The sequence below is a fragment of the Terrapene carolina genome, unplaced genomic scaffold, assembly GCF_002925995.2.
Source record: "Terrapene carolina triunguis isolate 2854851 unplaced genomic scaffold, T_m_triunguis-2.0 Scaffold67, whole genome shotgun sequence".
Lineage (NCBI taxonomy): Eukaryota > Metazoa > Chordata > Testudines > Emydidae > Terrapene > Terrapene triunguis.
In genome coordinates, this window is record NW_020664418.1 from 12,802,900 (window position 1) to 12,820,005 (window position 17,106).

Genomic DNA, 17,106 nt, shown 5'->3' on the forward strand with positions numbered 1-17,106 from the left:
GGGCAGCAAAAAAGTTAGAGCCGGCCCTGGGGATTGGGGTTTTTTTTGGTATCACAAACGTCAAAATGAAACATCTCAACACTTGTGAAAGTTTTTTCTTCCCCCAAAGATTAGTCAAGTTGGGAGATTCATCAAATCTGACCCTGTTCGCAAACAGTTTCCGTTTGGAAGCATTGGCGGTTTTTGACCAAAAAGGTTCCCAATCAGCCCTACGGGTGGATGCTCTGCTGGTGGGCAGGGCAGGGCAGGACTGGGAGACAGCCTAGCCTACCCCACCTTCCCTGCTGGGAACCTCCGCTCCTCCCGCACTGGCCTCTGGGAAGTGCCCACCTCTCCCCTCTGCCATGCCTTGTCCCCAGAGAGGAAGCAGACCAGATTGTGACAGCAAGAGGGCAGGAGCTCAGAAGTGGCTCAGTGGGGGGAAGGCAGGCTAGCACTTGGAGGACACACACACACGAGATGGGTATTCTGAGCTGCTGCACCTTGACATAGTCACCTTTGCACAGCCCCAGTGTTCAAAGGGGGGGATGGGAGAGGGTTTGGATCTAGGCCTTTGCATGGGGAAAAGGTTCTTATGTCACCCTAAGCCAGGCTGCCCAACCCTAGCTCTGTACTGAAAGCCCCAAACAATAAGCAGCAGGAAGGGTATATGCCTGCCAGCCACTGCCAGCTTCCCCAGAACCAGAACATGGGCGTTTGCAGCGCTTCATTGGTAATGAAAGAGGTGCTGGGACTCAAGCAATTTTTTTACTTTCATAACTGATGTGGCAAGCCCAGAGGTACCGGGGCTCTGAACTGCCAAGTCTAGAGTACCGGGGCTCAGCCCTGGCTGCCCTTTGACAAGTCAGCATCTACCACAAAGCGATGTCACAGCTACCACAGAGCCCCAGAGCAGTGGGTATTAAATATATGGCACAGCTCTGAAATGTCACTCTCACACACACACACACCACTTTTCCAGCCTGTACTAAGCACGGGAGAGAGCCTCCACAGGGGCCTGATCCTCAGCTGGTATAAAGTGAGTCTAGTTCCACTGAAGCCAACGATGGAAGGAGTCAAACGGAGCTACATCCATTTACACCAGCTGAGCATGGGGCATGTGATTGCTATTTAGTAAAGGGCCCCGTTTCAACAAGTAAAACCCAGGGCACTGCACTTAGTCACGACAAACTATAAAATACAGATGCGTCCAGCACAGGGCCTTCTATATCAGGGTGTGCTGTAAAGAACTGGCTAGAGGTAGGGATGTGTATGTGTGTACACCCATACTGATTCCAGCTACAGGATGGAATTGGAACTGTTTACCTGTGTGGCATATGCCCTATATTGCTAACAGCTCATGGAGATTCTCCTTTAATGCTTTAGGAGCAGACTGCTATGCGTTCTATTCCTGCAGTCACTGGAAATTTCCCAGTGGCCATAGGGTGTAGTACAGGGACAAATGCAGAGTCCCTAGATGGCCATGGATTAGTTCCAGTCCAGTGCTCCGGAAGGGGCTGCCCTGCCTGGGTCCTGAGGGTAAAAGGCGGAGAAAAATGGTCAGTACCTGTCACCAAATAGAGGACGTTGTAGGTGTGTCCGTCTCTCGCCTGGATGCGGTGCACTCCGATTTTCTGGTAGTGATTCTTGTTGTGGAATAGGGGGCTATTCCTGGGGGCAACAGGCTGCACTCTTTCCTCCACCTCCGGGTGGAGGTCAGCTATTTTGAAAGTCTCAGGAGGGGTACGATTTCTGCCCCAAGGGCACTGAGCCAAGAGAAAAAACCATCACCACATTATCAGGGCTATCCAGATCCACAGGGAGACCAAGACATGGGTGAGCCATCTCCCCTGCTAATTCCCCAAGGGAGCCCCGGGACGAGGAAGCTGGTTACCAGGGATGTGCTCAGGCACCTGTGCTCTCTATGTCAGCAGAAAAGCCTCTGGGGAGAATTCCCGCAGCACAGCTGTGGCGTAAAGCAGCCACAGGCCACCCTCAATGCCTGGTGCCAGGGGCATGCCTGGGGGGCAGGCTCTGGAGGAAGCGGGGCCATAGCACAAAGCTTTAAGGCAATTCTAGGCAGCACTGCAGCCCGCTCAGGGTGGGCTGCCTAAACTTCGGCCCCTGGCACAGCCCAGACCCAGGAGGGTGCAGAAGGGGCTTAAACCACCATGCCACCCCCTGGGCTGGAAGGTTTGTCTCCAAGAGGCACAAGCAGCCCATATTTCAGAGGCCGTCCCTGGTTCCCACCAGGGAGGCATTAGCTAATTGGGGAGAGGGAACGTGGTTTCTGCAGCGGCTGCAATCTCGAATGCTCCAGAGATGTCAGTCAGACACACCCAGTGTCCCCCCTGATCCCCATGGGGACACGCTAACAGCCTGAGGCACAGGAGAGCCAATCACCCCCGTCTTCTCATGCAGTGGTCATAGTCTTATCCAGCCCTGTTATATCATAGAATATCAGGGTTGGAAGGGACCTCAGGATGTCATCTAGTCCAACCCGCTGCTCAAAGCAGGACCAATCCCCAGACAGATTTTTACCCCAGTTCCCTAAATGGCCCTCTCAAGGATTGAACTCACAACCCTGGGTTTAGCAGGCCAATGCTCAAACCACTGAGCTACCCCCTTTATATACATTAAGGACTGAAATGTGCCACTGTCACCTGGCCAGGAATTAGATTGTAAGCTCATTGGGGCAGGGACCATCTCGGCGGAAGTGCCCTAAAAGTGTGTGTGTGGGGGGGGGGCCACAGGTACCCAAGCACCCCCCCGCCGCCCCCCCCCCTCCCCCCCCCTTTCCCCCCCCCCCCCCCCCCGAGGTCCCGCTTCCCGCTCACTCCTCTCTGCCCCCTCCTCCTCCTGTTGCTCGCCCTTATGTCAGAAGTGGGAGGGCATAGTCCTCCTACTTTTAAAAAACCAGGAGTACTTGTGGCACCTTAGAGACTAACAAATTTATTAGAGCATAAGCTTTCGTGGGCTACAGCCCACTTCTTCGGATGCATATAGAGTGAAACATATTGAGGAGATATATATACACACATACAGAGAGCATGAACATTTGTTAGTCTCTAAGGTGCCACAAGCACTCCTGTTCTTTTTGCGGATACAGACTAACACGGCTGCTACTCTGAAACCTACTTTTAAAAGCGGGGGCAGGGGCATGGCCCCCTGGCCCTCCCTGTTCTGGCACCCCGGTACAGCACCTAGCATCATGGGCTCCTGGGCCCGCACTGGCCCCCCGCGACTAGAACTAATCAGTTTCCCCCATTTTACAGGGGGAGAAGCAGAAGCAGCACAGAGAGATGAGGGGACTTGCCTGAGGAAGAGTTGGGAATACAAGTCAGATCTTCCGCCTCCCGGTGCTTTAAGCATCAGACCACCCACCCAGAATGCCAGCTGTCACTCACCTGTCCAGGACGGATGTGGGGCATGTCCTTAGTGTAGCCTTTGAGTTTCGATGTCCGGAACACCGTGTCAATGTCACCGATGGTGTAGACGCAAACGGCAGAGTACCCCCTACAAGCAACGGAACAAACTAGGATGAGGGCCTGGCTGCCATTCTGCTACTGCTCAAATTCTTAGCCATTGTTTCTCCCAAGCTGGGGGGGTGGGGGGGGAAGGTTTATTACATAACCATGGATAGGGACACTTCTAACTATATCCCAGATACATCTCAGCCAATGAGAATGGAGGGATGAAGCAGCAAGTCAAAGCCATGTGACAGTGGACTAGTAACCATATGGGCCAGGATATATTAGCCAGGACATCCTAAACCTGAAACCGTGACTCAGGCAAAACTCCCACTGAAATTAACAGCAGGGGCACCAGGGCTGTGCTTAGTACAGAGATGCCGAAGTCTCTCTCTTCCCCAAGGGAAGATTGTCTATCTTAGGTACTTCTATGGCCCTGTTCCTGGAACCTCACAGTCTAATGGATTCCTCACAACCGCCCTGGGAGGAAGGGCAGTGTTGTTATCCCCATTGTACAGATGGGAAACTGAGGCACAGAGAAACTAAGTAACTTGCCCAAGATCACATGGGAAGTCGGCAGCAAAGCAAGTGAGGCTGCGTTGAGGAGGAAGAGGAAGGTCAGGGCTCCTGCAGGGGGAGAACTGCAGAGTGAAGCTGCAGGGAAAGGTGGTCTCCTGCAATGGTCCCCCAGGACAGGACATGTCCTCAGGAAGGAGGGGCTGAGCCCAGCTTAAGCCTGGGTGGATGATTGTGTTTGAAAACTCTTAATAAAAACCCAGACCCTCGGAAGGGCTGTGACTGAAAGAGACTGAGGAGTTTGTTGAAGGAGCCCTGGTGAAGAGGAAAACAGGAGCAGGGCACAGCAGAGGTGCCCCTAGCCCTGAAGGGGCACTTGGGTGGCAGCCGGCCCCATTACACAATAGGATCACATTGTAATGTGGCAGCAAATGCCATACCACTGGCATCTTCTCAGCATGCCGCTACCTCAGCGTCCAATGACACTGCTGTCAATACAACAGCCTCTCCTGACAGACCAGCAGGCGGGGAAAATAAAGGCTTTAATTGCCTTGCGTGCTCGTAAAAATTGGGAGAGTGCTGCCAATTTCAGGACATGCAAACACGAGCATCGCCAGGGTCTCTCTCCTGGATCTCACAGAGAAACCAGCTTTTCAAGAAGTGTTTGCTCAGCACCTAGCCCAATGGGACCCTGATCTCTGAGAAGAGCCTTTAGCCACTCCCATAATACTTTTCTCTTTCTCCCCTCCCCCCCCCAATGTCCTGCGCATCTCAGTGGTGTCTCAAATCAGCAGCATTAAGCACCATAATGAGAAACAGCAAGGGAAGAGTGCAAAGCAAGATTCCTTGAGCAGGGATTGCTGGAGGAAGCGCCGTACAGGAGCATGTTGACCCTGGAGTTAATAGTTTGTCACAGAGTTGACACTTGGCCTCTCCATCTGTGCATCCCTGGGAAGATGTGCCCCTGAAAGTCTTGACTCACACTGGGAGAAAGCAAGAGAAACAGACAGGATGGAAAGGAGCAGCAGACACCCAAGGGCTAGGCATCCCACTGAGAGGGCTCACCCCAGGATTACAGAAAAACAAAATAGCCCATAACATAAATACTACAGGGAGCGAAGGGAAAAACTATCAAGGTTAGGACCCAGAGTGGGCCAAGTTACTTGGGTTAGGTTAAGACATGGAGACCGTCCTGGCTTCACCCAGAACTGGCCCTAGTAGGGGCAGCCAGCCCTTTTTATCTGGCTTGCTGGGCCCTGATTGGCCTTTGTCTGCTCCCATCCCTTCTAGGCACCAGTGGATCAACTCTCACTGGTTCTGCCTGCAGCTGATCATGGGAGGCCTCTCTAGGCAGCCCCTAGCTGTCCGAACTCGCTGCTCTTCCCTCCCAGCAGGACACCTTCTGAAGGCAGAGTGCACCAAGGTGTTGGCGACCCCAACAGGGGGCAGTGAATGCCTGGTACACCCCATAACACGGCCCCAATCCTGCAAGGGATTGGGGCCTTGATGGGGATGAAGGTGCTCAGCACCTCCCAGGGTTGGGCCCACAAGCTGCCTTCTCTGATGGTGTGAGGAATAAAGCCACGGGTGGCAAATAGGAGCAGAGGATCATGTGCTTTCTGTCTCATGCCTTTCCCTCTCAGATATGAGGGAGCTGGGGTGAGTGGACCAGCTATCTAGCAGCCAGCTCCTGAGGTGCCTTTGAACACCCCTCCCCTCAGCTCTGAGGCGGTGACCTGTGTGGGCCTAGATACTCACCAGCAGTTAGAGAAGAGTCCATACACTCTGGTTTCCCTCCAGTTCTTGTCTGACGGGACAATGAAGACATCCTGCAGCAAGTCGAAGTTGCTCTTGGTGGCCGGGTCAACGCAGACCAGCGTGGCCTTCAGGAAGGTGGTCCACTTGGAAGCAGAGAGGGAGCTGGTGCCCCCTTTGTCTCCCTGGGGGACACAGCAGAGCCTCAGAGCCCATCCCAGAGGAGGGGGATGCAGAAGGGAATCTCTGGTACACCCCCAACCCCTTGAATGGCTCTCCATTATCTATCTATCGTACTTATATGCCCCCCCAATCACCACAGCATGTAAGCACTTCACTATCTTTAACGTGTTTATCCTCACAATACCCCCATGGGGTAGGGCAGAGCTGGTATCCCCATTGTGCAGAGGGAGAAAATGAAGGCACTGAGAGACTGAGGGACTTCCCCAAGGTCACACAGGACGTCTGTGGCAGAGCCATGTCCTGAGCCCTGGTTTGCACCTTGGACCACCAGACCATCCTTTCAGCTTGCTCCCTTCCAGCACTTCACTTCTAGGCAGGTCAGAAATCAGGGGGTGGTTACAAGCAAAATATGACCTATGGCAGCCAGGTTCTCTCTTCACCTCCAGCACTGCTTTGTAATGCCCACAGCAACCTCCTCACCACGTGGCCGCACCAGCTCCCAGGAGCAGGGGAACTCATGGAGGCAATGCCATTGGCTCCCACACTCTCTCTAACCCGCCCTGCCTGTGCCACCCTGCCTGCTCTATACCTTGCACAGCTGGGCCACTCTGGAGACTTTTAACGGGGCCTCGGGACTCTTGTCCGGATTGTCTTCTCGAAAGAAATAGTAGATCTTGTCATCATGGCGCTCATCTTGCTTGATGACAGTGGCTTTCACAAATGTTGGATCTGGAATGGAGGAGGAAGAGCTGTGAGAATGGGACAGACAAGCAGACATGCCCTAAGTGGGGGAGGGATAGCTCAGTGGTTTGAGCATTGGCCTGCTAAACCCAGGGTTGTGAGTTCAATCCTTGAGGAGGCCACTTAGGGATCTGGGGAAAAATCAGTACTTGGTCCTGCTAGTGAAGGCAGGGGGCTGGACTCGATGACCTTTCAGGGTCCCTTCCAGTTCTAGGAGATAGGTATATCTCCATATATATATAAAAAAACCCTCTCCTAATACAAGGGCATCTGTGACAACCATCACCAGGGATTGAACCAGGGACCTCTAGGACTTAAACAAGTGAACTTCTGCATCTGGAGCTGAAGAGCCATGCTACAAAGCCAGGAACTGAAACCAACTCAGATCCTCTATAGATCATTCACAGAGAGACCACCCCTGACACACTCATCAGTGGCTTACCCCGTTCCAACACCCTGGTTTAAGGCTCTGAATCTTGCCTTTTGCAGCTTCCTTGAAATGTCAAGGCTTTGGAGTCGAGCTCAGTCGAGTCCCTAGGCTGGTTAGCATGGAAGGAAACCCGTTCCATGGAGACAACGGAGTGCGTGGAGGAAATGCCACGGCATGGAAAGGAGGCCCAGCGGGCTTTGCAGTTGTTTGTGTTTAACTGGGGAAGTCCGGAAGGCTGGTAATGATGCGAGAGCCCTATTAATACACCTCCCTGGCTCCATGAAGTCAGCTGGAGGGGAGCGCTGAGGCTCATTACTTCGTGTCCCCCAGCACGGAAGAACCTGATTACGTGATGCCCTGGGAGCATCTGCTTTGTTTGCTTCTGCTGGCTCTGTGTTTGCACTTGACTTGCTGCCATTTTTGGCCCTCATCTGTGATGGGGATAAAATCCCCTCGCCAGGTGGAAACCCCTGACTCTTCCCTTTGCCAATCCACCAGCAGGGTGGGAGGGAGGGAAGAGGATGCTTTCCAGATTTGGGTTCATTACCAGGCCCCTGGCTGGAGCTATAGGAGCAGCAGTCTTTGGGCTCCACCAGGTGCCCATTTATGGCCAGATGGGCGACTGAAGCTCTCTGCTCTGTTGCCATGGGACAGGCAGTGATTGCAGCTGCCAGGCCAATTAAACAGCTGCATTTCCTTCCGCCTTCAGACACGGGATCCTGCGTCCGTTTTTTCAGTTCTCTTTCCACAGCTACTTCTGTTTTCCCCAACCCCCCCCCCACCTCACGCTGGAGGAACGGTTCCTCTGCAGCCACTGCCCAAAGCATTTTGCACAGCACTGGCATTTAATCCCCATCATTACAGGGATAACTTCCCCAGTGCAGCTAGAGCAGGGGTCCTGGGAGTTGCTGTTTCCCTGTTTGCTAGCAATGGCTGGGGCCAAATAACAGGTGGAAGTTGTTTATCACTCTAAGGGCTGGTCTACACCCAGCCGCTAGTTCGGCGACTGGGGATCGAAGTTCTGGGTTCGACTTATCACGTCTGGTCTGGACGCGATAAGTCGAACCAGGAAGTGCTCGCCGTCGACTGCGGTACTCCAGCTCGGCGAGAGGAGTACCGCGGAGTCGACGGGGAGCCTGCCTGCCGCGTGTGGACCGCGTCTGAACCGCGGTAAGTTCGAACTAAGGTATGTCGACTTCAGCTACGTTATTCACGTAGCTGAAGTTGCGTACCTTAGTTCGACTTGGGGGGTTAGTGTAGACCAGGCCTAAGGATGCCTTATTGTTCAGTGCTGAAAAGAGCAGGCCAGGAAATGCTTTGATTTCCTCTGCTCCAGCGTACGGCAGCCTCCCCACGGCTACCTAAGGAGACTGCCTTGCCTGCACAGTCCCACCCCCTGGCATGCTGCTGCTGCGCTTGAGGACTTGTCCCAAGCCACTTCCTGACCCTGTGCAAGTGCAACCCCTGAGCAGCAGGTAGGACTACAGTAGGGGGCAGAGAATGCAGGACGGCTTGCGGAAAGAGAACAAGGTGGAGACACCCTTACATCCCAAGATCTTCCTCCTGCTGGGCTTAGCCTGGCAGGCACCCCCAGGCCCAGGGGCTCTCTGCCATACTCACTCTGCATCACTGTGTCGCTGGTGTAGAGCTCCCCAGTCCCTCGGACCTGGCGGAAGCGGGGTATCTTCCCATTGTGCTGGTGCAAGCTGATGGTGGAATAGATGGCTTCATCTGCAAGATGGGAAAGATTGTTTGCAGCCGACTGGTTTTTAGTTCTGCCAGTACTTGCCTGGGGAGTATTTTTCCCTCAAGAGATCTAGCACTGGTGAAAGGAGCCAGGTTGATAACCCTGGAGGGCGGATTCCCCTCAGATCCAATGAGCAGGCCTGCCCTGGGTCATGGTAGTGCCAGGTCAGCCTGCATCAGCCCTGGACTAGCAAAGAGCTCATTCTCCAAGGCCCACTCACGCCGTGGCTTCTGCGCTGGGCCAAGCCCTGTCAGTTGGGGTGGGGAGGGGGGCTGGCTTTGGATACAGACACTTGTCCCCTGGGGGCCAGAATCAGCAGCGTTGCCCCTTAGCAAAGGAAAGAAACAATTCAGCAAAGCCATGGAAGCAGCTCTGGTTTCCCAGGGGCAAAAGAGGAGGGGAAGGTTTCAGGGGAGAATGGCATTCACAGCAGCCTTGGACGGGGCATGGGGATGAGCTCCCCACTCCACTGCCTTCTCCCCTGGGCATAGGGCTCAGTGCCAGGGGCGGCAGGTTATATGGGCTCCTGGTGCCCGAGCACCAGGAATATTCAAGGCTGGGGGCTGTGCTCCACCAATATCTGGAGCTGGGTTTCTCCCCTGGACATGCCTGGGGCGGGCACCGGCCCCTGCTGCCGCCACCCACTCCCCCCCGCCACCCCAGTAGCGTAGCTGGGGGGAGCAGCTGCTCCCCTCTGTGCACATTTTCTAAAAGCGGCGCCTTTCCAGTTTCCAGGCAGCCAGCACTGGGCTCCGGACTCGGAGACTGGAGCCAAGTTTTGCATGTGGCCGCCGGCTGGCTCTGGGCGCCGCGCCGCACCGCCCCCCCTGCATCCCCAGCCCAGCTCGCTGGCTCTGGGGCTGCAGGCAGCGTTGGCTGGTTGCTGGGCTCCCTGGGAATGAGGAGGAGGAGGCTCCCTAAGACAGGGTGGGCTCTGCTGGAAGGGGAAGAGGTGGTAGCGCAGCCCCCCTGCGCAGCGGGGGGCTGAGGAGCAGCAGCCCCATGCAGAGCGAGGCAGCTGTGCGGCAGGGAAGGGGGCTCTGAAGCCCAGCTGGTGCCGGTGGAGAAGGAAGGAAAAGGGGGGTGGGATGTTTTTTCCTCGTGGTCTCTCTTCAGCGGAGGGGGCTGAGGAAGCGGCAGGACCAGGAGGCAAAGGAGCGACTTTGGGTTATTGCCCCCCCATACTTACTCCCCCCTCGGTGCTGCGCCCTGGGCTGTGGAACTGTGCTTAATGCAGCTTGTGAAGGAAAGAGGGGGGTAAATGTGCTTTAAGGCGCCAGTTATGTCTCCTCAGTCTCACTGCTGACTAGCTGCAGACCCAGGGCTCAGAATTAAGCAGTGTTCTGAGGGACTGCACAGACGCTATACTAGTTTTCAGTTGCCTGCTAAATGCTTCAGCCATGCCACCTTTTCACTTAGCTATCTCCTGAATAGTGGTGACTGGGAATGGGGGGTGGGGGGAGTGTAGCAGATGCCAATTTGAGGTGAATAGTCTCTTGGACAGATTCTACTGGGTTTATGGTGCTTTGTGCTATGGACTGGAGCAAAGTGGCTGGTGAATAACCAGGAATCTGGTTAATAATTATTCTCTAAATTCAGTTTTCTTCTTTCTCTCTCTGTGAATTATCACTAATTCAAAATAGTAGTGTGCAAGTTGACTGGATAATGGTAATAGCATAATCTCTTGTTATAACATTGTAAACCCTACTACCTGATTAGTAATTTGATATGTCGGGTGGCGCCTTTTTTTATGTGTTCACTCCCCCGGATGTTAGAACCTGGCTACGCCACTGGGGAGGGGGACTTCCTAGACCTGAGCAGCTGGGGCTTGGGTGAATTTTGTGACACCCTGCCCCCCCCCCAGCCACCACCCTGTAGTCCCCACTCCTGCCCCACGCTGGGCAAGGGGCAGCCCCATCCCCAGTGAGGCTATGGTGAGGGGCAGCAGCAGGGGAGGCCACACGTGATGGCAAACCCCCCCGCCCCGGTACCCACCATAGGGGAGGCGAGTGGGCTTTCTGGACCTGAGAGAGGCCCTAGGAGCATGTGCAGTAACCGTGGTGCAGAGTGAGTGTGCTGCGGGGGAAGAGGAGGGGTCCCTCCCCTGGAGCTTGCTGCTGCCAGTGGGGGGTGAGTCCTCTCTGGCCCTAGCCCTGGGGCAGCCTGTCTGCACCCCAAGTTTCTCATCCCCAGCCCTGTCCCACCCCAGAGCCTGCGCCCCCAGCACCCCAACCCTGAGCACCCTCCTACACTGTGAACCCCTCATCCCCAGCCCCACCCCAGAGCCCTCACCTGGGGGGAAAAACACACAACTTAAAGTTGGTGGTCAGTTTGGAGTATCATTGTGTTTAGCACAATACTTGATTATTTTACACCCTTTAAAGTATATAACTAGTCGTATACAGGTGTTACAAAGTGGGAATGTTCTTAATGTTTTCTCTGAATACTGTGTGGGTGCCTCAGTTTCCCCTATGCATTTCTTAAGGATCTAGATGGTGGGATAAGGGGGTGTGATTGTTGTAGAGCCCTAGAGGACCAGTGTGATGGTGTCTGCACAGAGAATGGCCGAAACCCTGTCTCTGGACAACTAATGGCCTGGGCCGCTCTCCTGCAAGGTGCCAACTGAAGGTGTTGGAGAACAAAGATCAGATGGCCTCCTAATGCCTGGAAAAGAGACAAAGGCCAGAGGAGGGAGTGTTAGTGCCTGTGCGGTGTGGAAGGGGATTCTGGGATGCTCTGGAACCACTCCTTCAAAGCCAGTCAGGACTCTGGGGGAGCCTCCTCTCCCTGAGCATACTGTCTCCAGGGCAAGAAGCTTACACCTTCCTGGGTCTGACCTCGGAGCATTCAGCATGAGCTTCCACACCATGCTCTTCCCGCAGCGAGTCTGCCCAGGCAGGTCCTGGGGCAACCAGAGGTCCCTGCACCCCAACTCTGCAGTCAGACATGACTCTCAGCCAGCCGGGAAAACAGAAGGATTATTAGACGACAGGAACACAGTCTAAAACAGAGCTTGTAGGTACAGAAAACAGGACCCCTCAGTCAGGTCCATCTTGGGGGGTGGGGAGCCCAGACCCAAGTTCTGGGCCTCTCCCCATTTCCCGAGCCAGCTCCAAACTCACACTCCCTCCTCTGGCCTTTGTGTCTCTTCCGGACAAGGAGGCTATCTGATCTCTTTGTTCCCAACACCTTCAGTTGGCACCTTGCAGGGGAAACTGAGGCACCCACACAATATTCAGAGAAAACATTAAGAACATTCCCACTTCGTCACAACAGGTGCAACAAAATATAATACTGTATATTGAAGCAGGCAAGTGCTGCTTCTGACTTTCCACTTTTAAATGACCCTTGTAATCTTGTGGCGCCGACGTGTTGTAGCTTCATTTTATCCCAGCAACAAATTCTTGATTTGTAGGACCACTAATAATCAACAATGGATTTTTTTCATAGTGATATTGTGCAATAAAGAGAAACATTGCACTTAAATGCTTACGGCTTTCAGTCCATGTTTACATTATTTAATAAAATATATATATCGGCTTACAGGGTGGGAGCGGGGGCGGGGGGGGCGGCACCACCATTTTGGGCACCACCAAAAATTATACAAACCTGTCGCCTATGCTCAGTGCTGAGAGGTAGATGTGGGGATGGGAGAAAACCAAGGGCCCCAAGATGAGGCGGAATGAAAACTGGCGCCTGGAAGCCGATCACAAGGGCTGAGCCTTTGTATGCCTGCCTGGGTGAGGAGGATGGGGCCAGGCCCCCTGCGAGACGGCAAGAGAACCCACCGGCCTCCCTTCTTTGGGCAAGTGGATGAGGCGTTGGCAATGCCAGACTGCCCAGCAGCTTGGGCACGAGTGACAGGGGAGGGTTTGCAGGGTTACTGCCCGTCACCATGGACTCTGGCCAACCCTGGCAGGACAGTCCCAGGCTCCCTCCTCACACTGCTCCAGAGATAGGCTCTAGCCCAGCCCTGAGGTGGCTCACCCTCTCCTGAGGGGATCCCATCTCCCTCGCTGCTGGGCTTCTTCAGCTGCTCTGACGCTAGACTTAATGGGACTGACCCTGCACTGGGGGCCCACGACATCACCCTGTTCTTGGTCGGAGGGCAATGCCCACTTCATGCTCATTCCACCTTGAGCTTCTCCCCAGCACGGAGATCTAAGGCCTGTCCTCTGACCAGCACCAGGCCAATTTACAGACCAGCGATGGCACGGCATGGAGTCGGCACCGTTCCCCCAAAGCCCCTCCCCCAGGAACATGATCACATAAACAGGCAAAGCCAAAGACCCTGGGCCAGCCACCCAACTGGTGGAAATCAGCGTGGCTCTACTGACTTCAGTGTTACACCAGCTGGGGACCTGGCCCTGCGGTTCTACGGGCCGAAGAACAGACACAAGCATTTGGACTTACCATCAACAAGGACCAGGGAGTTCTGGTTAGGCACAAAAGGGGCCAAGCCCTGCGCAGCCACTTCAGATTTATTCCGATCGGCCTGGGGAGGGCAGAGGGAACAATTAAGAGTCATTGTTGGTAGGAGGGGTTCTGGCACCTTGTTGTATTCTCCCAGCAGAGTAAAGCAATCAACATCTGCTCCAAGTCCCCTCTGGGGCAAGAGATTACCTACCCCCCCCCAGCATCTGGACCTAGCATGTGCTCTGGCTGCAGGCTGTCTCATGCAGAGCTAGACTGGGTTGGTGCACCAGGAAGCTCAGGAAAGGTGTTTCCTGTGAGTTAAGGCTGGGGGGCGAGGGGGGTCAGGTCACGTGCTCCAAGAACAACTCTGGCATCAAAAGCTAACTTGGAGGAACATTTACAGACAAGTGCATTGACTTGGCTGGTGTTTTCCTACATTCCCCTTTGCTGTTACTCACTAGAGATGCGCGATCCTGCCTGTCCTCTGCCACAGACTGGATTTCCCAGGCGGGAGCAGAGAGTGGGTTCTGTCATGGACTATTAAACTCAGCTTCCACATAGGCTTTCCCCACATAGGCTTCAAAGCACTTTGCAAAGGAAGGGGAGCGTGATCATCATCTGCATTTGACAGATGGGGAAACTGAGGTACAGACAGGCAGAGCAATTTACTCTGGTCATAGGGCAGGTGAGTGGGGACAGAACCCCAGGTCCAATGGAGAAGACACTGGACTAAGCATCAGGTGACCCAGGTTCTAGACCTGCTCACCTGCAGGCTGAGCAACAAACTCCCTGGCTTACCAAGTTCCAGCAGGTGGGCTTGCAGGCATTTGTCCCACATATCAACAGCATGTCGTGGTACTTGCCAATGAAAGTCAGGTAGTTCTTCTTCTCCTCCTGGAAAAGAAAAAGGGGTACATGAGCCACGGTAGATGGTTTAGTGAATCCCAGCTGCTCCAGGCCCAACCTTAGGAGCCCTGATAACACCACTAGGCTGGAGGAGACACCAGGATTTTTCTGGGTATTAAAGCCAGGAGGAACCATTCCCCATTGTGATCATCGGCTGTCCTCCTGATACAACACAGGCCAGAGAATTTTACTCAGGAAGGGGACAGCAGGATTAGAACACCCTCCAGAGCTCCAGTGTGGGACTCTCAGCCACCCCCACCCCGTAGCACAGAACTGACTCAATCTCCTAATTATACAATCCCCATATTAATGGAATTTGGTAACTTCATGTCTCCTGTTCACCCCCGTCCCACCAGAATTTCCCACCCTGACCCTCAGTTCTTCTGACCCGTGTTCCCCCTGACTTAAGCCTACATCCTCCACCCTTCTAAGTTAGGGTGACCAGATGTCCCAATATTTGGGGCTTTTTCTTATATAGTCACCTATTACCCCACTCCCCATCCTGATTTTTCACACTTGTTATCTGGTCCCCCTACTCTAAGTGTCCATCAAAGTTCCTTCTACGCTGGGTGGCTTAGGAGTCCTACCGCTGAATGGAAAAAGTGTGCTAACAGAGCAGAGGTGAGAGTTATAAGGGCTCCTCTGGGCTATCTGGAAAACTCCTGATATTTCTCAGAGAGCTAAATCCACCTGGTGAGATCTCCAGACTTACTGGTTTTTGGCAGGCTCCTGAATCCTGTTCTGGGAAGTCCTCCTAGAGAAAAGGAATAAGCGTGGGTTAGTTCCTCCCCTTGCTAAACAACTGTCTGGAAGTGAATGACAAATGCTGGCAAAGTTCGGTGAACCCGTGTGCCACCCACGGACTCAGCTGGCCAGGAAGATGGGGTGGCTGCCTGGCTGGGTTAACACTGATAGTCGGCACTTTCCCAATGGTTCCCATGTGGAAGCTGCGGTGTTGGGAGCACTTGGGAGGCTGGGCCGGTTCAGGGCCAGGTCTGGGAGTTTGGGATAAATGGAGGTAGAAGCGGGGCCGTAGGTGGGCAGAGGGCATAGCTGGGGGAACTAGTAGTGGGCTCAGGTCAGGATGCTGTCAGAAGGATGTCAGGAAGGGCTCAGGTCTCTTGCTGGGGGAAGTGAGTAGGCATCAGTGGCTGGGTAGAGGAGGGAGTGGTAAGAGGAACTGGGGTTTTCAGAGAGTTAACCAGACTGTCCATTTGTATGACAGCAAGAGGAGTGGTGTCTGTGCCTGACCCCTCAGGGGTTAACTTGCCAGTGGGAGTGGAAGTGCGTGGAGACAACTGGAGAAGACATCACCCATGCTCCCACTGCCCAGTCCATGGTATAATTCGGAGCCCAAACCCCATTGGTCTCCATCATCAGTGATGTCACTGGCTAGTGTATGTGACATCAGAATCACTAACGCGGAGGTCAAACACTGGCTGGTCAGATCCCTAGATAGATTGTGCAGGGTGGTTAACCAGAGGGATTAAAGCACGGGGCTGGGTGTTGAGACACTGGCCTTCTCTTCCCAGCTTTGCCCCGACTTGCTGGAGGAGGCTGGGCAAGTCACTAACCTGCCCTGTGCCTCTGTTTCCCTAGCTATGCAATGGGGAGAATGTGGCTGAATGACTTCACAGTGAGCTTGGGAGGCTAAGCCATGCACATCTGTAAAGCCTCCTTACCATGTGGTTACTGGAGCTCTCAAAGTCGAAGTAGTAGAGCTTTCCCTCCGCTCCCACCAAGAGAGAGGAATTCCCCTCCTCATGGTAGAGAGTTAGGAGATTCTCGTGCTTCTCCAGCGGAAAGCGTCTCTCCCCTAGGAAACACAACAAAGAAGAGACTCAGCAGGAGTGTCCATGAATCCAGCAGGATCGTTGTCAGATGACCAGCCACCCTGCCCCACTGAGGAACAGGGAGTACACACACTGATCTACGCCTCTCAGCTAGTTACTCCCTTGCCACATGGTAAACCCAGCTGCAGAGACACACCCAGATCAAAGAGACAGTCACCAGGTGCAGTCATCAGTAACGCCACACCTGGCGGATGGGCTATCTAGTCTGGTACTCGGTGCCTTTCAGGAGATGGCCCTAATGCCCATTGCACACTCACATGTGCCATGCTGCACTGTGGGGTGGAATCACTTCTTGCCCTCACTTGTCCACCAGCACAAGGCTGGAGAGCTCTCGTCAGCTTCCTCATAGCAAGTGAAACTGCAGAAACTGCGCACATTGGAGGGAGCGTGTGCCAGCGATTAGGGCAGCCTCACACATTTACCAGCCCCGGCCTAAAAACACCTACTCATGTGGCACAATGAGACAAGTATCTGGCCCATGAGAAGAAAAATAAATGGCTTTCCTCAAGTCAAGGAGAGCCAGGCCAGGTGGGGGCAGAGCAGGGGTCCGGAAATTGGGGCTCCTGGCTTCTAGTCCTGCCTTTCTGTGCCCTCCCCCATTGTACCAGAGCCTCAAAGCATATTGAAACAGAGTCTCTGCTACAGAGGGGCGCTAATGCAGCCATGAGCAGGGGCCCTGTATGGGGTGTGCAGCATGTATAGACACTGTACTGTGGAGCAATTCCTGTTGGGGGTGGGGCAGGGTTTAATTCGGGTCAGATAAGCCCCCAGCAGCTCAGATGCTTTTAACTCAGCTGTGCCCGTTGGGAGCTAGAGGCCTGAGAACCAGCCACGTCTCCACTTTTGCCTAGCGAGGGTGGGCAGTGCCCATCTCCTGGCACTGATCACACTGGCATGGTTCAGCCTCCAGCACAGAGGCACCTGAGCCAAACCCCTGCAAGCGGCCGCCCCAATCTTTGAGGGCACTCGGAATCCAGCCCCCCCCCCCACCTCCCTCAGATCCACAACGTTTTGCAACTGGCCTGTAGCACAGGCCAAACCCCCAGATCCAGCCACCCCCAGATTGGGGGGGAGGTGGGAACAATCCAGATCCAAATGCAGGGGTTCAAG

At 54.2% G+C, this 17,106-nt stretch overlaps 1 protein-coding gene across 1 annotated transcript in view; it reads right to left on the reverse strand.

Moving 5' to 3' along the window:
• The window catches only part of SEMA7A (semaphorin 7A (John Milton Hagen blood group)), a 52,482-nt gene that overhangs the window by 6,441 nt on the left and 28,935 nt on the right, over nucleotides 1-17,106 (reverse strand). Inside the window, exons 2-10 of the mRNA XM_024210307.1 lie at nucleotides 15,826-15,959; nucleotides 14,856-14,897; nucleotides 14,036-14,131; nucleotides 13,235-13,316; nucleotides 8,695-8,805; nucleotides 6,493-6,632; nucleotides 5,724-5,905; nucleotides 3,387-3,495; nucleotides 1,547-1,745 (exon numbers count right to left, since the gene is read on the reverse strand). Coding sequence (XP_024066075.1) covers nucleotides 1,547-1,745; nucleotides 3,387-3,495; nucleotides 5,724-5,905; nucleotides 6,493-6,632; nucleotides 8,695-8,805; nucleotides 13,235-13,316; nucleotides 14,036-14,131; nucleotides 14,856-14,897; nucleotides 15,826-15,959 — 1,095 coding nt within the window. The remainder of the gene's footprint in view (nucleotides 1-1,546; nucleotides 1,746-3,386; nucleotides 3,496-5,723; nucleotides 5,906-6,492; nucleotides 6,633-8,694; nucleotides 8,806-13,234; nucleotides 13,317-14,035; nucleotides 14,132-14,855; nucleotides 14,898-15,825; nucleotides 15,960-17,106) is intronic.